General features: G+C 36.1%; 1 protein-coding gene across 1 annotated transcript; it reads left to right on the top strand.

Moving 5' to 3' along the window:
* The first annotated feature begins 988 nt into the window (after positions 1-988).
* LOC131162752 (cytochrome P450 81C13-like) lies at positions 989-24,965 on the top strand. The gene is made up of 5 exons (XM_058119357.1): positions 989-1,201; positions 18,160-18,501; positions 18,552-18,689; positions 23,936-24,235; positions 24,348-24,965. Exons 1-5 carry the CDS (start codon positions 989-991, stop codon positions 24,963-24,965), a joined length of 1,611 nt encoding a protein of 536 aa, XP_057975340.1.
* Positions 24,966-26,290: the final 1,325 nt, after the last annotated feature.

The following is a 26,290-nucleotide window of genomic DNA, read 5'->3' as shown; positions in this document are numbered from 1 at the left end:
ATCTATGGTCAGGTTTTTTCAGGACTAAATATTGTAGAAACGATCATTTCACTACAAAAGGACTGGCTTTTAGTGATGAAAGTATTAGTGACGGATTCAATTTCGTCACTACAAGGGGGTATTAATGACGAATTTGAAAACCGCCACTAATACAAAACTATTAGTGACGAAATTGAATCCGTCACTAATAATCTCGTCACTAAAAACTGAAAAAAAAAAAATCGCAAGAAATAATTTTTCACGCAGAAATTATCCCGGGAAAATACTTGCAATGATTTGTACAGTATTTAGTCACGAATAAGATCTGTCACTAAAAAATTCTTATTAGTGACGAATAAATAACAGTCACCACTATTATTTTAAATATAAATAAAATTTTTTATTTTAGAGTATTAGTGACGAATTTGTATATTCGTCACTATTGCCCCAGTATTAGTGACAGATTCGGGAACCGTCACTAATAATTCCTGTATTTAAAAATAAATAAGAATTTTTTTTTTCAAAGTATTAGTGACGAATTTCTTTATTTGTCATTATTTGCCTATTATTAATGACGAATTTGAAAACCGCTACTAATACTTCCCGTATTTAAAAATAATCTCAATATTTTTGTTCTAGAGTATTAGTGACGAATTTGTATATTCGTTGTCATTGCCCCAGTATTAGTGACGGATTTGAGAACCGTCACTAATGCTTCCTGTATTCTAAAATAATTTCAATTTTTTTATTTCTGAGTATCAGTTACGAATATCGATATTTGTCACTATTTCCCTTGTATTAGTGACGGATTTGAGGACCTTCACTAATACTTCACGTATTTAAAATAATAATAATTTTGTTTGCAGAGTATTAGTGACGAATTTATTAGTTCATCACTATTGCCATACTAGTAGTGACAGTTATGGATTCTTCACTACTAGTCCTTTTATTAACTTTGCCTGATCTTCCTTCTCTTCCCTCCTTTCCCTTTCCTTTCCCGCTCGTCTACATGCCTCCCCTCCTTTCCCTCTTCCTTCTATCCCCTGGCTTTCCCTCCTCCCTTCGTTCCCCTCCTTTCCTTCCTCCTCCGGCTGCCTTCAGCAAGTATCGTAGCCGCCACCGCCGCTACCCGCCTCTCGCCATCGAGTCCCCAGCCTCCGGCTGCACTCAGAATCACAGCCCCAGCCACGCTGCCGCTACCCAACTAGTTGGTCGCCGTTGGGTACCCCACCTCCAACTGCATTCGGAGCCGCACCCCCAGCTGCGCCACTGCTTGAGTCCTCTACCTCCCAACCTCAGTTGGTTTTTTTTTTTATTAAAATGTGAGCGATTTTAGGCGATGGAGGCTAGGATCCATTGGATCAAGAATTTGGTTTAGCAAATTCTTGGAATATAAGAATGAAATTTATTTTTCATCATATTTTCTCTTAATATTAAATATTGTTATAAATAAAAAGTATTCTAATATGATTTAAATGTTCAAACAAGAAAAATACTTATAATATGTAAAATCAAATTCTTATTTATTTATCTGCCATGTATTTAATTTCTATCTCACTTTCTATGATAATAAAGAATGAAAAAATAAATTCTTCATATTTTTCTTTCGTTTATCTAACATTTTCGAAATTTTAAACAAGTCCTTAATTTTTATGCTCTTTTTAAAAAAAAAAATTTTTTTTCCAATTTCTAAATCACAACCAAAGCAAAAATCAAAATTTCTAAAATTTTGCTCACCATGAAATTCAATAGTTAGTTCAAAGATAGCAATTTTTTTCTACACAACGCGCACACAAAGAACTTCACAACATATTTAGAATAGAATGATATTAAATTTCCTCAAAACATTCACAATTACACCCTTTTCTAGCAACAATTAAATAAAATTCAATGGACACCAAAAAAAAAAAAAAAATCCATTCAGCTGCCACAAAAGCTATTGAAACTTTGTTCTGCAAAAAAATCTAAAACCCATTCGGCTTAACCCAACAACAATTGTTTTGCTTCCTTGTACCGTAGAAATTCTCCAAAGAAACTTCATAACCAAAACAGTGATACCTTTTTATTTTCAGAGAGTAGAAAATAATGCTTTTAGTCTCACCATAAAATCTGGGAAAGTAAATTTTATTCCCCATTTTTGGGGTTTTAGCGACTGCCCATACAATGGACGAATCACTAACAAAGAGCATATGGTTTCCCAAACTCTCAATTTTGACCCATACCATGGCAATGCGATTTAGCCTTAAGACCTCAACCCATTTTCCGAAATGACCCACAAAAACTGATAAGAGCTCTCAATCACATTCTGCCAAGTTGCCTCCATTTGACTCAAAAAATTTGTTTGACTCAAAAACTTTGATGGGTAGTGGATGGTGACAAGTACATGCAAGATATATTTATAGCATAAAATGTTTCAATTTATGATTGCAAATTAACTTATTGAAATTTAAATTTTGAGGAATATGACTAGAGTTCAACTTATTTCTTCTCTATTGGTGGACAAAACTTACATAAATGGCGAAAGAAGGCCTTTGTGCAAATGTCTAGAAGTTTTAAGTTGGGTTTTAGGGGAGGCTTATCCAAATCTTATGTTCATATGATTTGTTTCATCTATTTGATATCCTTCTATGATATTCATATACATTCGAAATGATTTATGCCTTTTTATGAATTTATGATTTGAGTTAGGAATCATACAATTCTAAGAGTTATGATTATACATATAGTACTATGTTGCTATAATCTATCAAGTTTTAGGGCAGGAATTTTTTGGGATATGTTCAATTTACAGACGACATGCTGCCAGATTTTCGTTAAAGTTTGTCCATAAATAAAACTATGTACAAAGAAATTTATGCATGATCATTTAAAACTTAAAGTCATTCTAACTCGCGCCTCTCACGTGTTGAAATTCGTAAGAAAAGAGATGATCTTTGGCTGATAATTGAAAATCAAAAAGACTTGGCTAATAACAACAATCTTAAGTGTACAGTGAAAGGTCGAGAACTAAATGTCATATGAAGTAAAATTTCAAATTAATTACTGCCATTTCATGTATTCATTGAAGCTTAGACTCCTCCAAGAACGGTTACTATACATTCATTCCTAATCGTACATATGGGACAAATCAATTGTTATATTTCAATTGATTATTAGTCATACTATGTTGACTAATAATCACTTGAACATGTTAATTATTTGTTTCACTTACCATTAGTAATGTTTGTATTTCAACCATTCTTAGATTGTCCAATGTGGACAATTCAAGAAGTTGAATTTACGTTGTTGTCTTTGTTCACGCTTTGTCAATTTTCATTATATATTTTGAGCGCATCTCTACTGGTGTTCTCTGGGTGCATAGTGGGATGTCATGACAATTTGTTAGTGATGGAAAACTAGCAACATGTTCACTTCCCCCCATCTCGTGTACTTGGAGAGACATGGGGAGATGCTGCCGAAATTTATAACGACTACGACGAAGGAATTTAAGTAATTGATCGCAATGTAAATGCAACATTCCTGAATGGGATAGGATCCGTACCCTTTATAGTATGATGGTTAATTATAGGATTCACGATGCATGCGTTATAAAAATTACGTGAACGTAATGAACACCATTTACTTGAACATGTTATAGGGTAATTAATAAACATGGATAAGAGTTGGATGAACGCTCAGGGTAGGTTTTTTCCAGAATACGTTAAAGGGGTATATGATTTCATAGAGTTCGCGCGTCGTCGTGCAAACAAAGCCAGTAGAATAAGGTGTCCTTGTAAGAAATGCCAGAACATAACATTCAAACACATTGATTGGGTCCATTCACATTTATTAGACTTTGGAATGGAGAAAAGGTACACAACGTGGGTGTTCCACAATGAAGATTACATAGTTCAGAGCGATGATGATAACAATGAAGATGAGGGGGGAAAATATAGTAGGTGGTGATACCTTTTCGGAAGGGTTAATTGAAATGTTAGGTGACTTGCAAAGGGGGATTGCAATGGACACAACCGATGTGCCTATGTCGCATACTGGTGATGAATCTACTTCAGCAGGTACCGTACCTTGCGATGCTAGTATGTTGAATTGACTCGGTAAACTATTTGCTAATCTTATGAGGGATACACGACTGCCCCTATATCCAAACTGTAAAAAGTATTAAAAAATTAGAGTTTCTGATAAAGTTTTTTCATGCAAGGACAATGCATGGGTTATCTCAGAGTGCATTCAACATGCATTTAAGCCTTATTAAGGCAGCATTTCTCGATGGTGAAACACTTCCAAAGTATTTTTATAAGGCGAAGACGTACATTTGTGATTTGGGTCTCGGTTACACTTTAATGCATGCGTGTAGGTATGATTGTGCACTCTTTTATGGTGAACATGAAAATGTGAACGAGTGCCCAGAATGTGGTGAACCAAGGTATACAACTAATCAGAAGAAGGATAAAAAATCCCCAAGAAAATTTTGGATTATTGTCCATTAATCTCACAGCTGCAACGATTGTATATGTGTAAAAGGACTGCTACAGATATGAGATGGCATCAAGAGAAACGTCTTCAAGATGGAAACACCCTTAGCCATCCAGTGGACTTTGAAGCTTGGGCCGATTTTGATAAAATGCATTCGTGGTTTGCTAGTGATCCTTGCAACATCAGACTTGGCCTTGCTTCAGATGGGTTCAATCCTTTCGGTAACATGAATAACCCGTGTAGCATGTGACCAGTTATGATGATGCCATACAATATGCCACCATGGCGATGTAAGAAAGAACCTTTCATTTATATGTCTCTACTCATTCTTGGATCGAGGGCACCTGGTAATAATATTGATGTTTACCTGCATCTGTTAATTGACGAGTTGAAAGAATTATGGGAAAAAAGGAGTGGAGACATTCGACATGGAAACCGAGACAACATTTCAAACGCATGCTACAGTCTTGTGGACAATTATTGATTTCCCCGCTTATGGCAACTTGCCAGGTTGGAGCACAAAAGGTTACTTAGCATGCCCATTATGTAATAAGGATGCTAGTTCCTTATCCTTGAAGAATGGCCGCAAGTTATGCTTTATGTATCATCGTCATTTTCTACGAATTGGACATCCTTGGAGGACTCGTAGCATCAGAAGCTTCAATGGAAAACCTGAACGAAGGTCGCAGCCAAAGCGAATAAGTGGGGAAGAGATATTAAACCAACAAAGATTGATCAAAAATGTGAAATTTGGGAAACCACCGACCAGTAGAAAAAGAAAACGCACTAAGTGAGAGTTGAATTGGACAAAGAGAAGCATCTTCTTTGAGTTGTCATACTGGAAAGATATTCTACTATGCCACAACTTGGATTTCATACACATCAAAAAGAATATTTGTGAGAATGTCATTGGTACATTGCTTGATATAAATGGGAAGACAAAGGACACCACAAATGTTCGTCAAGATATGAAAGATATAGGAATACGACCTGAGTTGCACCTGTTTTAGACGGGGAAAAAATTCTCATGCCATCAACTTGCTACTCATTTTCGAAGGATGAGAAGAATAAATTCTCCGAATTGTTGAAATCAGTGAAGTTCCCCGATGGATATGCATCGAACGTAGCTCGATGCATAAACACGTAGGAAGGGAAATTCTAGGAATGAAAAGTCATGACTGTCAGGTCCTTCTATAACGGGTTCTACCCATTTTCCTTCGTGGACACTTGACTGAAGATGCTTGCTCAGTGTTGAATGAGCTGGGAATCTTTTTTCGACAGTTGTGCTCAAAAAAATTGAGCGTAAACGTACTTGAATGGTTAGAGGATGACATCGTGATCATATTATACAAGTTGGATAAAATATTTCTGCTAACATTCTTCGATGTGATGGTCCACCTAGCCATCCATTTACCAAGGGAGGCCATAATTGAAGGACTGGTTCAATATCTTTGGATGTATCCTATTGAAAGGTAAATTATAAAATCCTTGTATAATGGTCACGTGATTTCCTTGTTTTTATTTTTTTTTTCTTTACTGTGTCTACAAGTCTATAATGCTACGTAAAAAGCACAGGTTCTTGTCCACTTTAAAGGGCTACATTCACAATAAGACACGATCAGAAGGTTCAATCATTGACGCCTACATTGACAATGAAAGTATTGCATTTTGCTCAATGTATCTACATGATATTGACACAATGTTCACTCATGAGGAGCGAAATGCAGACGTTCATGCTATTAATGCCAAAGATGAAGAACCCAGGAGCTCTTTATTTTGATATAATGTTCGGCCTCTCGGTGCACGAGTTTATGATTTCATTGATATGGACGAGCTACAAAAGGCTTACGTCCTCAATAATTGTGATGAAACTATTCCATATATCAAGTACATAGTTCCAACCTCCTTGCTTTGCATTGTATTTACATATACATAATTATATACTTAGTTGACATTAACACGTACTACTATTGCATATAGCGAACATATTGCTAAACTCCTGACCCAAAATGAACGGAATGTTGATGAAAGACATAAGAAGGAATTTATCAATTGGATTAGGAGTCGTGTAAGTAACAAATATTGCTTGAGTGAGAAGCAATGTATGTTTTCACTATTGACAGTTTATTCTTCTAAACTCCTGCTTATTTAATAGATGAAAGTCATGTATTACAATAAGGAACTAACGGAAGATTTGACCACGTTGGCATGTTGCCCCTATCAACGAGTTAACAGCTACAGTGGTTGCTTTGTCAATGGGTTACGATTTCATACAAAGTCCCTCGAACTGCATAGAAGAACCCAAATTGGGAAAAATATTGCACGGCTCATTTAATCGACTAGAAGTTTAGTAGGTGCAACATAGAATAGATTACGGTCTCATAAACTAGTATAGATACTTGTGAATCCATAAATCTTCTTGAGCCCTTCCATGCTACCATGAGGCAATTAGAATAGCATGATTATCCATTGTAGAAAAGGATTGCCCAATATCACTGGAGTAATCACTACGATTTCCAATTGAATTCGTTGCATATGACAATTAGGACAATTCCAGCACTCTCTTGGAAACTCATATCGTTTTCCGTTCATAACAACACACCTTATATTTGTTGGCCTTAAGGTTACGACATAGAACTAAACTCCCCAAATAGTACTATCCATACAACAACCTCACATTATCAAACAACTTGCGTAGTACACGCTCATGCTTTAGACCTTGCTCTTCAAAGAAACATTGATGAAACCTCTTGGAAATAAAAACAAAAGATTACTATACAAAAACGTATATGTCATTATGCTGCTTGTGGAGTATTGTAGTATAACGTTTATATTTTGGAGTATACATGCTTCATGGATCTTTTGCATGCTGGATAAATTAGTGCATGCTGATTGACTACTGGATAATGCATGCTGGTTGGATCATCATATGCAAGCAACTGAATGACAATAGGCAGTTGATTGTGTGCTGACAAGTTAATGATGTATTGGGAACTGCATGTTGAGTAGTTGACATTAGGATGTTGCATGCTAATTGATGAAAGGATTAGTCACAATGAAAATTGCATGCTGAGTAGTTGTTATTAGGTTGTTGTATGTTGGTTGAGTGGTATTATGTAGGATGATAAATGATGAATGAGTAAATAAACTCATTATTAATATAAATTGCATAAATGCATGCATGATAACATTCATGGAAACTTAAGCTTCATCCTAGGAGAAATTGTCTTAAAAGTGTTATGATGCATATGTATGAAACTCATTGTGTCTTGGTTGTTAAGCCTTTCCTAAAAATGATGCAAATTATATATAACTTATTTGGCTCCATAAAAATATGGTTCATGGACACCATTTGGTACAGTATTATGCTCTAGAATTTACTAAGGATTCAAATGGTTGCTTATACTGGTATTGAGAACTCAATTGAATTGATATAAAATAAGTATAAGTGATTCATTTTGTCTGAGCTAGTTTTAATGTCAAAAGGGGGAGTTTTTGAAGCAAATGATTATTCTTGTTCCTCACACCTTTTGATGATGTCAAATGGGGGAGATTGTTTAGAAAAATTCTTAACTTTTCATCCTTGATATGCTCACCCAACTTTTGGCTTAAAAGTTTAGCTTAGATTTTACTGTGTAACAAGTGTTTAAAGCATAAATGACTTGTTTTTGGCTCACAATAATCATAAGTATCAAATCGATACTTAGGAGCTGAGTCTCTGAGCTTTGCCATACACTTGTAGCATATGGCTCATAATAATTGAAAATTTGTTTAAATGTCATTTTCAAAGCTAAATGCAAACTGAACTAAGCTTAAAGGGTTTTAAACTTGAAATGTTCTAGAAGTTTTCATTTGAATATGCTTATATTGAGACATAGAGTGCTTACTCTTTTTATTTATGCATACTGTGAGGGGGAGCCTTGTTGAGTAAACATCAAGTTTTCCAAAAGAGTAGTGCCCAAGAAATATATTTAAAAAATCTTCCTATTGAGGTTTTAAAAGTCTAATCGAGTGGCAGTAGCCTGCCATGACCTGGCATTCGCCAGTCATAGTGAAAAAAAAACAACCAGAAGATTGGCAGTCGCCTGCCAAAACACGGGCAGTTGTCTGGATTAACCACCCAGACGCCTGACAAGGTTCAGGCAGTCGCCTGGGACCCTACTGCCTTACAAGTTTAATTCTTCACCTAGGCGTCTGATAATGTTCAGACAGTCGTTTGGGACCCTACTGCCTCCTAAGTTTAATTCTTTTCAAATTTGGCAATCACCTGGCTCTCAGAATTTTCCTTATTTGCTTTGAAAACTTTTCTTCATTTGAGACCTTTGTTACTTTGATTTAAAAACATATTTTAAGGTATTTTAAAAATGTGTTTCTTATTTTATTTTTTTTTTATAAGAGCTTCAATTCAGTTTATATTGAAGTTTACATGAAGTACTTACAAAGAGACATCTTTAAAACTCTAATCTTTTGATCTTCAAGTAAATCATTGTTCTTCCTTGATTATCATTTTCTCCTAAATTATGAGTAACTTATTCTTTCATTTCCTTTCATTTTTCTCAATTCCCTTTAAAATTTTTTAAAATGCATCCATCTAAAAGGAGGATCATGTAATGAAACATGACTCCTATTCTAAGTCCTCTCCTATTTTAAGTCATATATGCATATTTTCCCTTCTATTCAACTTATCTGATTTCTCCAAAAAACTCTTTCAATTCAAAGGATGGCAAACTTTAACGACCTGCTTAATTTTCACACTATTTTTTTCCTTAAATAAAACAAATCAGTATAGTAGATCCAGCAGATCATAATCAACCTAAACCCGTGTGTACCAGGGATAAAATAGAAACACATAACGGAAGCCTAAGCAACATGAAACATAAAATCATAATATTATAATCACAAGATCATCCATCTCATTACCAGAGTTATTACATCCATTATATTTAGGTATATACATCCCAAAAGAAAGTCCTAGGGACATTTTTCACAAAATCAAACCGGTTGTATCAAAACTTACCCTTCAGAGAGGGCAAATCAACAGTACTAAATCAGCGGAGCTTTACCCGCTCTCCTATTAGGAGCTCCTGAAATGTTTATAATATTTTGGGGTGAGACACCTCTCAGTAAGGGAAATAAACTAATACTAGTTTGTGGCAACATGAGTATTTCCGTGTTCTATATATAATCATACATAAACATATTAGTATAAATGTCTGTATCATATATGGGAAACATATATTCTTATATCATGGCAGATCATACAGGATTTCCATAAACATAATTCATCTCCTATAATATAATACGAAAACAATCCTAGTAGGTTAGCTGGTTGTTGTCATGTATTACCCCCACATGAGTGGGTTGTGTGACCTGAAGGCGGGACCTGACAATGGTTGGCTGACCACTGCCAAGTCAAAAGTACAACCTATAAGTTCAATGAGTCTTCCAGACCTAGTCTGTATACCAGGGGCGCTCACACTTCTTAAAACCACATCGACCATCCAACCTCACACCACTCCATATAGCAACGTTAACACAAATATCATGATAAATCATGAACACATAGCATCGGCACCATGTAAGAGCTAGCCTAAACCAAGCCCAACTAAGTTCTGATAACATATAGCATATAATCAAACTGTGATATATTGATATTTCATACTATTAGTTCCTAAACCAATATGATCGCATCATTTTGTATATTTACATATATCGTAAAAATCATCGGCTCGTACGCCGGTATCTCATATTTTACCATAGTTCGGTCAGTACGCCGGCAAATCATATCCATAACTCAGCCCATACGCTGGCAAATCATGTCCATAACTTGGCCCGTACGTCGGCAAACATATCCATAGTTCGGCTCGTATGCTGGCAAATCATATCCATAGTTCGGCCCGTAGGCCTGCAAATCATATCCATAGATCGGCCCGTACACAGGCATACATATAAAAATCTCGACCCATATGCCGGTTTTTCATTATAAAAATCCATATCTTTATCATATTCCTAGAAAACCGTATTTCATTATAATTTATACTTATGCCACATGAAATAGGTTTCATACATATTTAAACATATTATCTTTTATAGCAGTATTTCCCAAACAATAAGCATATATAAATATATTTATTTTCCTGAAATCAGATGTTGTAATAACATACATACATTTTCATAAAATAACTAACTTAGTTTATCCCCTTACCTGATTCTTGAAAAGCCCCTAAAATAAAAAGTCCCACACCCGCAGGGTTCCCCGTTCGACACCCTGAAAATGACATTTCCCAAAACTAAATTTTAGCATTTCTACGCGTACTATGCTTTTTACAACTGTTAAGAAGTCAAATATTGAGTAGAAAGTCTTACCCTGAATTTGGGATGAATTCCAAACTCGACCCACCGACGATCCACTCCAGAAGATATGCAGAGAACTTCCCTAAGAGTGTCGTGTAGGCTTCAGATCTTCAATCCGGCAAAGAACGGACCCTAAAAACTAGAGAGAAGGTTAGGAAACCGAAATGGGAGAGAGAGGAAGATTTTATGCTAGAAATTCGGCTGAAAATGGAGTGTAACACTATTTATATACTAGCCCTTGTAGACGAGCCACGTCACCTCGTTGACGAGGTCATGAAGACAACTCGTCGATGAACTCTCTTCTCGTCGACGAAATTCAGAGTCACCCAAAACCCCTCTCAGTATTTTCTCATCAAAGAATCACACCCTCGTCGACGAGTCCAATATACCGCGTCATCGACAAACGCAAAGCATTCATCAATGAAGGCTGCTACCGCCTTCTTATCCTAACTCCATTGTCCTTTCTTTTTAATATTTAAATACCATTATTCTTCAGGTCATTACACAAACTGATTAAGAAGAATACAAATTAAATAATTAATTCATGAAATTTTTAAAGACGTAATTAAAACCTGCTCGTAAGCACCTGAGCTTATCAAAAGGGCAACAGAGGACTCAAATATTAGACATAAATTTATTTAATTGGAGATTATGGTAGAAGGACAGACTAACCTTGTTGACTTTTTGAGTCCGATCCCTATTTTGATGCTGACGAAACACATGTTTCTTATGTGTGTATTTAACATGTGAACAGGTCCATTAATTTAACACACACATAAGGAAACGACGATGAAAGCTTGCAGGACTTAAATACTATACGATCAACCGCATTCCATGAAGTTAGAAAAGCAAAAAGACGAAGAAATTTGTTTTTAATTTGTAATTGCATTTAATTTTATATCTCTGGTCTGTAATAATGCATGCATCTGCATGATGTGTTTGAATGTTCAGAACGATCGTAGATAGACCCTAGGGACTAGCACATCTCACCAAAAACCTTTTTCTAAAAAGACTAAAATCATACAAAGTTTTTGGAATAGTTTTAGGATCAAACAAAGTTTACGAAAACTTTGATCGACCTTCGGTCGACCGACACCGGATTTTTTCGGTGTCTTCAAAAGGATCTAGAAATGACCCTAGGACACTCACCCATACACTTATATATGTTAGTCATTTGAATAGGGTGTTTGTTGTCTAAAACAGGATTGAAATGCACAAAATGTGCACACTTGGTCGACCGACCGTTCTTGTTCAAAAGTCCTCAATCGATCGAACCCGGACCAGGTTAACAGTTTGACCACAGTCCAGTCAAGCTTATGTAGTTCATTTGACCCCGGTCAACCAAACCTCCTAGGGAGTCAACTTTTTGACTACCTGGTCGACCGAGCTCAAAATGTACTCTAATGCTTTGGTCGACCGAGGGTCCTCGGGAGATGCCCTAACAACCTGGTCGACCGAACTTCTAAGTTCAAAATGTCTTGGTCGACCGAAACTCACTATTTTGAAAAATCGCCTCTTTCGGTTGACCGACCAGTTAGTTCATTTTCACCCTAATCGACCGAACCGCGCTAATTTGGAAAAAAATCGTCATTCCTGGTCGACCGAACCTAAAGTTCAAATTTGGCCTGGTCGGCCGAGCCATATGAACTTCGATCGACCGAAAGTCTTCTGGTCGACCGGTGCTCTCGGGTTGGTCCAAATTTTTACCACGATTAACTTTTTAAAATGAGGTTAATTTTAATTAAACGTCACTAATCTTTTTCTAAAATAACCGTCGTGTCCCCAATGGTCATATTTCTCATAAACTTTATAAATACCCCTTCATTACTCCAAATTAGTAACTTTGATTAACTCTAAATTTCTCTCTAATCCTTGGTTAATCAAAGTTCCCCCAAAATGCTTTTTTTTTTTTTTGTTTAAATCACTCTTTTGGGGTCAAATATTTTTTTACTCAAATCTCTCCAACTCTCTTTCATGTATTTATTTCAAAATCTTCTTTAAGGAGAGTATTTTATTTAGGGCATTTCATTTGCACATATTCTCACTAGGCATCAAATACTTGAAAAACATTTCTGAGAATATTGCTTAGGTGTTCTCTCGAATTATTTCCTTGATAAATATCTTTTGGGAGAAGTTATTTATTACACAAACATTTTATTGAACTTAACTCCTAGATTATCCAAATATTTCTAACTTGCATATATAAATCTTTGTAGGAGAACTTAATACACATTTTTCATACACATTGCATTTGTGCAAAATCATTAAAAGAGCAAAACCTTAGGTTCTCCTATATTATTATTGAAATACCTTTTTGGAGAAATTTTTTTTATTAGGGTTTAAATATAGTCAAGCACCCTTACTCTCTTGAGCATTATTTCATATCATTGGAGTGCATACTTTTACTGAGCTTATTGTGTACATCTCTGCTTGTATTTTAGAAGCATATTTTATGTACAAAAATGGTTTTCATGTAACGGTTTGGTTCAGCCCGTTAATTGAACTAGGGAGTCTCAGCCCCGTAAGTGAGATCGGTTCGGTTCAGCCCGGAATTGAACTGGGGAGTCTTAGCCCCGCAAGTGAGACTAGTTTGGCTCAGCCTAGTAATGAAATGGGGTTTTCCTCGCCCCGCAAGGAGATGATGTAAAAGGCTTTTACTCCGCCCGGTTAAGTGAGCAGGTATAGTGGAATCCTTGGGGGTAAGCCCAAGGTGGGGATGTAGGCTGGTTTGGCCGAACCTCGATAAAAAATCCAGTATCGCTCTTTCTATCTTATTTAAATTCCTGCACTTTAATTTCAGCATGTGTATGAATGTTTATTTAATGTCGAAATTATTCTCATGCACACGTTTGATTTAAATAAGATACTGTACAAGTGTATGTTTGCTTTTATTGTTAAACTCGCTTTTCATACACGTATACATGTTGAATGGGATATGATACTGTGGTGAATCAGCGAATTGTTTAAATTAGCCAAAAAGTTTTTAAAACCCAATTCACACCCCCCCCCCTCTTGGGATCACACCAATTCTAACAAACCTCGTGTCCTAAAAAATTAATCAACTATTTAAAAGATCTTAAACACCATCATAGAAAAAAATAATAAGCTAATTTTCATGACTAAACATGCCTAAAAGACTTAAACTAAAGGTGTCTCAATCTTAAGATAATAATTACATGTATGGTTAATGAACATTATCAAATTCTCCGTGGTTGATTCAGTTGCTTTGGCATTTTTTATTATTGGTGTTCTCTTCAGTTCTTCTGTTGATTTGTTGGTTGCTCACTATTTTTATTGCCTAATTGGTTTCCTATTTTAGGTCTTCTTGCACTTTTGTATCCTCAGGTCTCTGACTTGAGCTTTGTTTATTAATGAATTCACTCGGTTTTACCTTTCAAAAAATTAAAAGGTAATTACACATAATATATATATATAAGTAGTTGCAAGTATAATTGTGTGTGTATCTTCTCATGGTTATTCAAAGACCCTTTCATCCCTTCAATTTTATAGGCTACCTTTCAACTGTGCAACTCAATGGAAATATGTGAACTCAGTGTTTAGCTTTAAATACTGACATTATTTTTTTCATTATTGATATTACTATCATATAAATTGTGTAATGTGCATGATTATGAAATCTTTGCGAATTTGTTATATCATATAATTATTTTTCCTAATTATGCTGAGCGCCAGCTCTCCATTTGTATACTAATTTTTCTTAATGACTCTTAATTTGTAGAGTTCGCGGCTGTTATAATATCAGCACGATACCATGTGTGCACTACAGTCAACGTCAGATGCAACTTTTGACGATATCTTTGCAATTTTTATTGTCATTTGAACAAATGAAATTTTTGTATTTTAATTTGAATTTGTACTAGTATTTGTATTTGAATTTTGAATATTTTGAAAATTTTTTTGTCATATGAACATATGTTATTTCTTTAATTTAATTGAATTTGTATTTGAATTCGAAATTTTGAATGATTTACAAATTTTGTAGTAATTATGGTTTCAGTTTATGTATTCGAAAATGTAATTACAGATATATAGGAATTGATGATTAAACAAAATTAGTATTAAAGGTTTTTAAAATTTTTTAATTATTAGTGAAAGATTCAAATTCGTCACTAATAATAGGCATTAGTGACGAATTACATATTCGTTACTAATACTGTACAATTAGTGACAAATAACAAATTCGTCACTAATGGCTAGTATTAGTGACGAATTTAAATCATTCACTAATGTCATACTATTAGTCACGAATTACAAATTCATCACTAATGCTACTATTAGTCACGAATTTGAATCCTACTAATGCTTAATGTAATTCGTCACTAATACCTTACTATTCATAATGAATTTGAGTTGAGCCGTTCTTGAATTTATAGTGACGATATTAGAGATTTAGTGATGGTTATGATCCGTCACTAATACTCCATTATTAGTGACAAGATTTTTAATTCATCACTAAAAGTTAGTAGTAACGGTATATATAGCAACTATTTTAAAAACGTCACTAATACTCATAAATTCGTCACTAATACCCTGATTTTTTTGTAGTGTTTATTAATAAGGAAAGGGAGGCCAAATGACTCAGTTCTTGAAATCAATGATGGCCACCGTTCTGGAAGTTATGGATGATGTTAAAATTTTGGTGAGAGGTGGGAATTCTTCTTTTTGGTTCGATAGGTTGCTTACATCAGGCCCGTTAGTAGTGCATACTAAGGATTTTTCGAACAAGAAACTATGTATTAAGGATTGTTGGTTGAATAACAACTGAAACTCTGATTTATTAATGGAATTGGTTTAGGCTGACAAAATAATGGAAATCTTGCATAATGTGCCAGCTGGTAAAAGTGGTTAGGTTATATTCATTTGGAAGTCTGCCCCTGATGACAAGTTCTTTACAAAAACGGCATGGGAGGCAGTGAGGAGCAGAAGTGATAATTTTGAGTGGAATGACTGGTTTTACTATTCTTTATTACCTAGAAGAATCTCAATGTGTTTATGGAAAGCCTAGTTTAGATGTTTGTCAGTAGATGATAGAATTCAGGCCAAAGGAATATCGATGGCTTCAGTTAGTGATTGTTGCGTGTAGAGAAACCAGGAAAACACTGATCACATTCTTTTTTTAGGCGAGATGACTTCAGAGGTTTGGTGTTGGGCTAGTGTGGTGTTAGGGATTCCTTTCCAACTCCCTAGAAAAACTGAATTGCAAACTTGTTCCACTATGCTCGAAAATTATTTATTAAAGGTATTTTAATCGGTTTGGTTCCCTATTTGATTATGTGGTGCGTCTGGAATCGAAAATGCAAAACGAGAATGGAAAGAGTTTATCAAAGTGCAGATCAGACATGGAGAAGTGTTCGATACTGGGTTAGTTCTTTAGTTGAGAGCTTTAATTATTTTCGAAAATTGAAGATATCAGACATTACGATTTTGAAAGAGTTTCAAATTCAGAATTAGAGAGTTTGCGCCAAGCTTGGAACAAATATTTCATGGGTTAAATCCCTAGTAGGGTGGATAAAACTTAATTGTGATGGCAGCTATAGGGGCAATCTAGATACTTCAAGAGGTGGAAAAATTATTCAAGACTGCCATGGCATGGTGAAAGCAATTTTTTCAAGCTATTTTGGCAATGATATGAACAATAGTGTGGAATTAAAAGCAATTTTGGAAAGAATTTATTTATGCAAATGACTTCATTATTTTAATGTGATTATTAAAAGTGACTCGTGAATTGTTGTTGATTAGCTTCAAAAGGGTAGATGTACCTTATGATATCTTTATGATTTTTGGGAGGACCTCGTGGCGGAACTAAAAGAAGTAAATTTCATGGTGATCCATCAATATAGGGAAAGTAATAGTGTGACTGATTTTCTCGTTAAAGAATGAGAAATGGAAAATAATGTAATCTACGAAAAACAACATTTTTATCATGTTCTCTGAAATGTATCCTTTAGATGAATAGGTTGAGTCTCACTTCCTTTTGTCATTAGTTTAACCTCTTGATTTTTGTTTGGTAGGTTTAGATTTTTTGATTTTATTTTATTTTATTATTTTTATTTTTGATAAGTTTGTTTAGATTTTTTTTTATTTAACTTTATTTGGATTTGTAGTCTTGTTTTAGTTGGTTGTTGGTGTTGTTTTTGGAAAGTTTTTAATTTTTTATCTATAATCTCTCAATGCTTATCTTGTAACTACAGTATTTATCCGCTAAAAGTGATATCATATCAATAAATAAATGGGAATGCCGCTCTCCTTATTTATTTATTTTTTTAAAAAAAGGAAAAATAACTAATCACTTTTAATATTTTAATTCTTTTAATAAAAATTGACATTTTAATAGTCGATTATGTTCATTTTTATAAACATATCTATTCCTACCTTGTGTTTATTGTATTTTATTTTAAATATTTTCCTAAAAAAAATCTCAGATATTCCATGTTTTGGTGGTTTGTTTGGCTCTTTAGTATCAGGCGAAAATATGTCTGACACAGTCTCAAAGCCAAACAAGGGAGGGCGGTGCTATCATTTCACAAGCTTGCATTTTCCAATTCCCTCGAGTTTCAGCAGATATTCCTGTAGTATACTCAGTAGGCGTTAACTTCAAAGTTTTCATGGAGTCACTATTGCTCTGGTGGTATAGCCAGAGGGCACGTCCTTAGCAATTTCACAATGTGGCAATGAATTCACAAGTTTAATTTTCATATTACTTAAAGATGTTTATGTCTTCAAGCAAAAGTTGTCTATTTCATTTCGGAAAATTGTACCCTACAAACCTAGAGAGATAGGCAGGCCATTGAAATTTAAAATCAATGGTGACTAAGAGGGTGCGCACGCTGTGTCTGTGATAGACACACTTTGAGGTGTATATGGTAGAAGTCTGGATGATGGTCTTTGTTTATATTGTCAATCCACATATTGCAATCCTACCCTCTACCCTATTCACCTTACCTAGCCGTCATTCGGCCAGGAAAAAAATGAATATGGTGGGCTTCAATTTTTTATTCACTTGGGTTGAGATGTTACACGTCTTCAAGTAGGTTTAGGCTTTTAGTTTCAACCATGTTACATCACAGTTTGGCATATGACCCATCTAATATCATTCGCAAGTCGCAACCTGCTCAACTGGAGGGATCCTTGATTTCTTGGTGATGTTTGAATAATACTTGTCAATATGCATATATAAGTGGCTCACTACTTGCACCTCAATTGTTAGGATAACTCTCCCGGCCCCTTAGCTTCCTACTGCCACCACACACACTCTCCCAGGGCACTAACACATTCTACTACACCATGGATATCTTATACTGTTAACTTGCTCTCTTCTTGTCACTTCTCATTTTTCGACTTCAACTTCGTCCTCGCCGAATTTCACCACCGACCCCATTTGCTCTTCCAATAATTGGCCACCTTCACCTCATTAAGAACCCACTCCACGTAGCACTCGAGAGACTATCACTCCGATACGGTCCCATACTAAATCTCCGGCTCGGTGTCCTGCCTATCGTCGTCGTGTCTTCTCCCTCTGCTGTTGAGGAGTGCTTCACCAAAAACGACATAATACTTGCAAACCGGTCGCAATATCTTGCTGGGGATGTCCTTAGTTACGATTATACGTCCCTCGCATTTGCTTCATATGGTCACCTTTGGCGAAGACTTCGTCGCAGAAATTTTCTGCCATCCGTAAAGAAGAAGTTCGTGACTTTCTTCGCCGACTTTATGAAGTCTCAAAGAGTGGAAGCCAAAAGGTGGAGCTGAGGTATTTTTTTCTCCCTTCTAAGTTCAATGCTCTCATGAGGATAATTGCCGGAAAGCGCAGCATTGAAGGAAAGGCTGCAACCACCGATATGGGAATCAGGCAGCATCTGCAAGTGTTGTGAAACTAGATATTGTTCCACCTAACTTTACACCAATTACAATTGTACAGGTAAATAGAGAGTGAATAATTGTGCAAAATTACACCAGGTAAATTCCCAGAGAAGTGGGGGGTCACAACGGACTGCTTAAATCCCTCTTTCCTAGACAGAATTTTCCTTAGACATGTAATTAACACAATATATTACTACAACTATACCCGACAAAAGTTAACTACTGAATAGATGAAAGGAAGAACACCAGAATTAACGAGATTCGGCTAATTGTGCCTACGTCCTCAAACACTATCAATCAATATTTCTCTATTGTAGAAATATTACAAAATGAGAGAGAGAAGAGAGAATGTGCCTAAGAGAGAAGTAGACAATTTTGGGGATTAGAATACAAATTGAGGTGATGGGTTTATATAGGTTAGGAAATACCACTATTACAACCACTAATCACCTACCTTTGAAAAAATAGCCCACCATTAAAGACTTCAATGGCAATGGTAGGCTTCTAGAATGAGCCATAATTCAACAAATCTCCACCTTGGTGAAATTCCATCTCTTAACATCTCTCATAGATTCCATAATGTCTTCAAACGCGCTTGTAGTGCAAAAATTTCAATTTTCAACAATGTTGATCAAGTTCAAGTAATGTTGAAACTTGATCATACTCACCACTTTTGCCATCATATCAGCAGGATTCTCAGTGGTTCGAATCTTCTGGATTACTACTCCACATTCTTCCAGAATTTCTCGAACAAAGTGATATCAAACGTCGATGTGCTTTGTCCTTGAATGGTAGACTTGGTTCTTTGCTAGATGGATAGCACTTTGGCTATCACAATGCACCTTGATGTGTTTCTGTTCAATTCCCAAATCTTTCATCAATCCTTGAAGCCAAATTGCCTCTTTCACAAGCTTTGTGACTGCCATATACTCTGCCTCTGTAGTGGACAAAGCAACTGTTGACTGTAAGGTAGACCTCCAACTAACTGGCGCTTTTGCAAGAGTAAAAACATAGCCAATAGTTGACCGACGCTTATCCAAATCACTAGCGTAGTCAAAATCACAGTATCCAACAATACTATGATCATCTTGCTTATCCTGCTTAAATATTAGTCAAACATCTACCGTATACAAAATGTATCGTAGAATCCATTTCACAACTTGCCAATGTTCCTTTCCAGGATCATGCATATACCTGCTCACAACTCCAACGGCTTGTGAAATATCGGGCCTTGTACACACCATGGCATACATCAAGCTACCAACAGCACTTGAATATGGTACTTTTGACATGTATTCTCGTTCTGCTTCAGTTTTTGGAGACATGGATGCATTTATCTTGAAATGAGGAGCAAGCGGAGTACTAAGAGGTTTTGACTTCTCATCCATACCAAAACGCTTCAGTACTTTCCTCAAATATTGTTTTTGAGTCAAACAAAGTCTCCCCAATTTCCTTTCTCTACTTATCTCCATACCGAGAATTTTCTTTGCTTCGCCTAGATCCTTCATCTCAAACTCCCTATTCAACCGAGCCTTTAGTTTTTCAATTTCTGTCTGACTCTTGGAGGCTATCAATATATCTTCAACATAAAGAAGAAGATATATGAAAGATTTATCTTGTAGCTTGCAAAAATACACACAGTGATCATATTTGCTTCTTCTGTACTTTTGCCCCATCATAAACTTGTCAAATTGTTTGTACCACTGCCTTGGGAATTGCTTTAATCCATACAACGATTTTTCAAGTTTGCACACCATATTTTATTTTCCAGCAACTTTGAAACCTCCTGGCTGAGTCATGTAAATTTCCTCTTCCAAGTCTCCATGTAAAAATACAGTTTTTATATCTAATTGAACTAGTTCCATATCCAATTTTGCTACCAAAGCCAATAAGATTCTAATGGAGGAATGTTTTACTACTGGAGAAAATACCTCATTGTAATCAATTCCCTCCATTTGTGCATAGCCTTTAGCCACCAACCTTGCTTTGTAGCGAACACTATTCTTGTCAGGAAATCCATTTTTCTTTGTATATACCCATTTACACCCAATTGCCTTCTTTCCCTTCGGAAGACTAACAAGCTTCCATGTTCGATTCTTATGAAGGGACTGCATTTCTTCATTCATGGCTTCCCTCCACTTTTCTTCTTCCGAACTTTGGATTGCTTCATTGTAAGTAACAGGAGTATCATCGTTTGCAATTGGAGATGCGTAAGCCACCATGTCAACAAAGCGAGCAGGCTTTCTAATTTTTCTCTTTGGCTTACTCAATGCAATAGATTCATGTTGCTGTGGAGGTTCTTGGGGTGAAACCTCTTCTACAGGAGACTCTTCTTCTACCGAGTCTTCATTTTTTGGGTAAACAATTCTTCTATCAAACTCCACCTATTTTGGAGCACCATCTTTTTGCTCAACACTTTCTGTTGTCACCTTTAAAAAAGTGGATTCATTAAAGGTAACATCCCTGCTGAAGATTATTTTCTTTGTTTATGGACACCAAAGACGATATCCCTTTACTCCAGAGGTGATTCCCATAAAGATTGCTTTCTTTGCCCTCAGATCCAGCTTTGATTCCTTGACATGATAGTAGGTAGTGGAACTGAATACATGTAAGGAATCATAATCTGTAGCAGGCTTTCCAAACCATTTCTCCAATGGTATTTTACCACAAATAGCAGTAGATGGTAGGCGGTTGATGAGGTGGCAAGCATATGTTACAGCCTCAGCCCAAAATTCTCTACCCAACCCAGCATTAGATAACATACACCGAACCTTCTCCAACAATGTTCGATTCATACGTTCTGTCACTCCATTCTGTTGTGGTGTACTTCTCACTGTGAAGTGTCGTATAATACCTTCATCTTCGCAGACTTTAAGAAATGGATCACTTCTATATTCTCCACCATTATCTGTACGGAGGCGCTTGATCCTTCTGCTTGTTTGAGTTTCCACCATATTTTTCCATTTGAGGAAGACTCATAACACTTCATCCTTAGTTTTCATAGTATACACCCATACTCTTCGAGAAAAATCGTCAACAAAGGTCACATAGTAGTGTTTTCCTCCTAGTGAATTTGTATTGGAAGGTCCCCACACATCAGAGTGAACATAATCCAAAATACCCTTGGTATTATGGATTGCAGTACCAAATTTCACTCTTGTTTGCTTCCCTTTGATGAAATGTTCACAGAAATCTAGCTTGCAAGTCTTTGCTCCCTTTAATAATCCTTGATTTGTAAGAACTCCCAAGGATTTTTCACCTGTATGCCCCAAGCGTATATGTCATAACCTAGTTGCTTCTATTTCTTTATCATCAGAAGAAACTGTTGCTGCCGTCCCAATAACTGTACGACCTTGATAGTGATACAAGTTATTGTTCTTCCGAATTCCCTTGATTACCACAAGTGCACCAGAGATGATCTTCATGACTCCGTTTTCTGTTGTTACTTTGAATCCCTTTGATTCTAGGGTTTCCACAGAAATAAGATTCTTCATCAAACTTGGTACATATCTAACGTCCGTCAATATTTTGATTGATCCATCTTGATTCCTCAAGCGGACTGAACCAATCCCATGTGTGGTAAAAGGGACATCATTTGCTGTGTAGACGACTCCACCTTCTAGTTCTTTAAAATCAAAGAACCAATCCTGATTGGGACACATATGATGGCTACACCCAGAATCTAGTAGCTATATACTCGAAGAACTAGTTGATGGCGTAGCAGCAAGCGAAATATCTGAGCTCCCGTCTTCGTACTCAGCCACATTTGAGATGGCCTTTCCTTTATCAGGTTTGCCTTTATTCTTTAGCTTCAGACAGTCTTTCTTCCAGTGTCCCTTTTCCCGACAAAAGGCACATTCATCTTTGTTTGGTCTGGACCTTGACTTGGATCTCTCTTTCTTTCTACTATTCTGGCTTTGTGAATGGCCTCGAACTACTAGAGCCTCGTTGGCTCCATTTGTGCTTTCAAGCTTGTCCTTCTTCCTCAATTTATAGCTGTACAAAGCAGCACAAACCTCGCCAAGAGACACTTTATCCTTTCCATGGAGTAGAGTAGTTTCAATAAACTCAATCTCCTCAGGAAGGGATCCCAACAACATCAAAGCCAGGTCTTCATCTTTAAAAGTCTCATCCAGATTAACTAGATCAGTAACCAACCTATTAAAGTTGGTGATATGATCATTCATAGTGGTACCCGAGACATAAGTGAAGCGAAATAGTCTCTTCTTCATATGGAGTTTGTTTTGAGAGCTTTTCTTCAAAAACTTTTCCTCCAGTGCCTTCCACAACTTGTTTGCAGAAGTTTCCTTACAGAATGCATACTTCTGTTCTCTTGAAAGACACGACCGAATTGTACCACATGCTAACCGATTGATGGTCCCCCATTCTTTCTTCTCAATATCTTCTGGTTTCTCTTCTTCAATGGCAATGTCTAGACCTTGCTGAAAGAGAGCGTCTAGAACCTCACTTTGCCACATACCAAAATGACCGGTGCCGTAAAAAATCTCCACTGCAAATCTGGCATTTGTCACAGTAGTTCTTGCCAAAATAGACGAGTTTGATGTGGATGCTTTTGCACTATCTGCCATCTCTACCATAAATGCTATTCAATAGTTGCCGATGCGGAATGCCAATAGCCCAAGGAAAACTTTTCTGATGTGGAAGATCAGACTAAGCTGCAACCACAGAGCATACTAAGAATAACTTTGGCTCTGATACCAATTGTTGTGAAACTAGAGATTGTTCCACCTAACTTTACCACAGTTACAATTGTACAGGTAAATAGAGAGTGAATAATTGTGCAAAATTACACCAGGTAAATTCCGAGGGAAGTGGGGGGTCACAACGGACCGCTTAAATCTCTCTTTCTTAGACAGAATTTTCCTTAGACATGTAATTAACACAATATATTACTACAACTATACCCGACAAAAGTTAACTACTGAATAGATGAAAGGAAGAACACCAGAATTAATGAGGTTCGGCTAATTGTGCCTACGTCCTCGGACACTATCAATCAATATTTCTCTATTGTAGAAATATTACAAAATGAGAGAGAGAAGAGAGAATGTGCCTAAGAGAGAAGTAGGCAATTTTGGGGATTAGAATACAAATGGAGGTGATGGGTTTATATAGGTTAGGAAATACCACTATTACAACCACTAATCACCTACCTTTGAAAAAATAGCCCACCATTGAAGACTTCAATGGAATTGGTAGGCTTCTAGAATGAGCCATAATTCAACAGCAAGAACTCAGAGAGACTTTCCTTCCGTCCCTGTCAATGAATATGTGTGACTTCCTGCCAATATTGAGATGGGTTGGGTACAAAGGATTGGAGAAGAATATGGTCAAGATTTGTAGGAACAGAGATGAATTTCTGCAGAATTTGATAGATGAGGTTCGACAAAAGAAAGCATCTAATTCATTCAATTGCACTCCCAATATGGAAAGCGGAAAGAAGATGACAGTGATTGAAAATCTATTGTCCCTCCAAGAATCTGAACCTGAATTATATTCAGACAATCTCATCAAAAGCATAATAGCGGTAAGAGCTAGGTAGCAAACGCTTCGACGTTATTTTTTAACACTTTGCTTGCACACTTACCAGGAAGGCGTTGATGTTTTCATTCTAGCATTGACTAGCATATGTGGTCCAGCTTATGTTTGTTGCAGGAACTGATAAATCAGCCATTACTTTAGAGTGGGCAATGTCTCTTCTACTGGATCACCCAAAGGTATTAGAGAAGGTGCGAGCGGAGATTGATAACCATGTCGAACATGAGCGCTTAATTGACGAGTTGGACCTTTCCAAACTTCCTTATCTCCGTTGCATAGTATATGAGACTCTTAGATTATATCCTGTCGGGCCGCTATTACTTCCCCATTTTTCATCTGGTGGTTGCACACTCGGAGGATACGACATACCGCGACGAACAGTTCTGTTGGTGAATGTTTGGGCTCTTCACAGAGATCCCAAAGTATGGGAGGAGCCCGAAAAGTTCAAGCCAGAGAGGTTTGAGGGCACTGAGGGGGACAGAGAAGGGTTCAAATTTATTCCTTTTGGAGTGGGGCGGAGGGCATCTCCGGGAGCTGGCATCGGCATGCGGATAGTTTCATTGGCATTGGGTACAGTGATTCAGTGTTTCGAGTGGGAAAAGGTTGGGCAGGAGGTGGACATGAGCTGTAATTTTGCCACGACTATGGCCAGGGCTGAGCCTTTGGAGGTTGTGTGCGCCCCACGCCAGAATTTTTTTAAACTACTATCGCAACTATGAACTAAAATCGTGTTACCTTTATCTATTATTATTATTATTATTATTATTATTATTATTATTTTGCTACTGCACTGCTTACTTGCTGTCCCTGAGGCCCCGTCCCAAGCATTAATTTTCTTTATGTTGCCTATAGAAACATAGTTTTGGGACTTTTCATTTTCATTCATTCATCCATAAAATTTCACATTCAAAAATTTTTATTTTCTACATAATTTCAAATCTAGAACCCCCAACACTGTTGACGTTGGTGGAACTAAGATTTTTTTTTTTTTTTGGGAGGGGGGTTATAAACCCCAAAAAAAAAAAAAAAAAAAAACCACTCCTTATAATCTCTTCAAGCTTCTTGATCATTTTCGACGTGAAACATTTCAAACTCCAAGTCAGGATCATTTTTATACAAGAGCGATTACTTAACAAATATTAGCTAAAAATATTATAAATTTGTTTTGGCATTAAGGTAATTATCAAATCAGAGCACAATCATTCATTTTGTTACTTTATAATGGGACACGCAACACAAAATCATTGAGTTTATAGGTCATTCCTGATCTTGATAATGACAAATACTCTTTGTATTTGATGACTTTCAAGTTTGTGTACAGGATCATACAAACTAGATCACATTGATAGCATGCAGCAACTTGAAGAATTATGAACACCCGACATATATATATATATATATATATATATCATTTGTTGTAATATTATTGGGTCTGTAATAATTTAAGTTCAAGAGTCTGTAATAATTATATGCTCTAAGGCCTTAGATTGACCATAATACCTACAATATTACATGAAAATGACCCCCCATAATCTTAGTGTTTTTTATTATATGAATAGGGGTAACTTTATAAGAAGAAAAATACCGAAATGCCTAAGGATGTTATATTTGGTTGACTGAACTCAGTTATATTGATAGACTCTATGTTGTGTAATATTATAAATGTCTAGTAAAACCTAAGGAAAAACTTTAAATACCCAATTCACCCCTTCTCTTGGGATTGTACCAAAGCTAACAAAGTATTTCATTCTAATTGATTAATTAAGAGAAAGGAAACTCTTTCCCTTTAAATCACTTCTTTGAATTGTATTTTATGAAATAAACATATATATATATATATATATAGAGAGAGAGAGAGAGAGAGAGAGAGAGAGAGAGAGAGAAGTAGATCCTATCATATTCATTTTGAATCTCTTTAAAAGTGGAGAAATTTGGAGAGAAGGTACAAATTTTATTTATAGACATTCAATTTTGTCTGAATTGAAATTTTTAAAATTAATTAAAGAATAGGAAAGGATAATTGATCAAATAAAGTTAATTGAGG

Source organism: Malania oleifera, chromosome 8 (assembly GCF_029873635.1).
Source record: "Malania oleifera isolate guangnan ecotype guangnan chromosome 8, ASM2987363v1, whole genome shotgun sequence".
Lineage (NCBI taxonomy): Eukaryota > Viridiplantae > Streptophyta > Magnoliopsida > Santalales > Ximeniaceae > Malania > Malania oleifera.
Note: the sequence above shows the minus strand (reverse complement) of the source record. Positions and strands in the feature narration are given on the sequence as shown.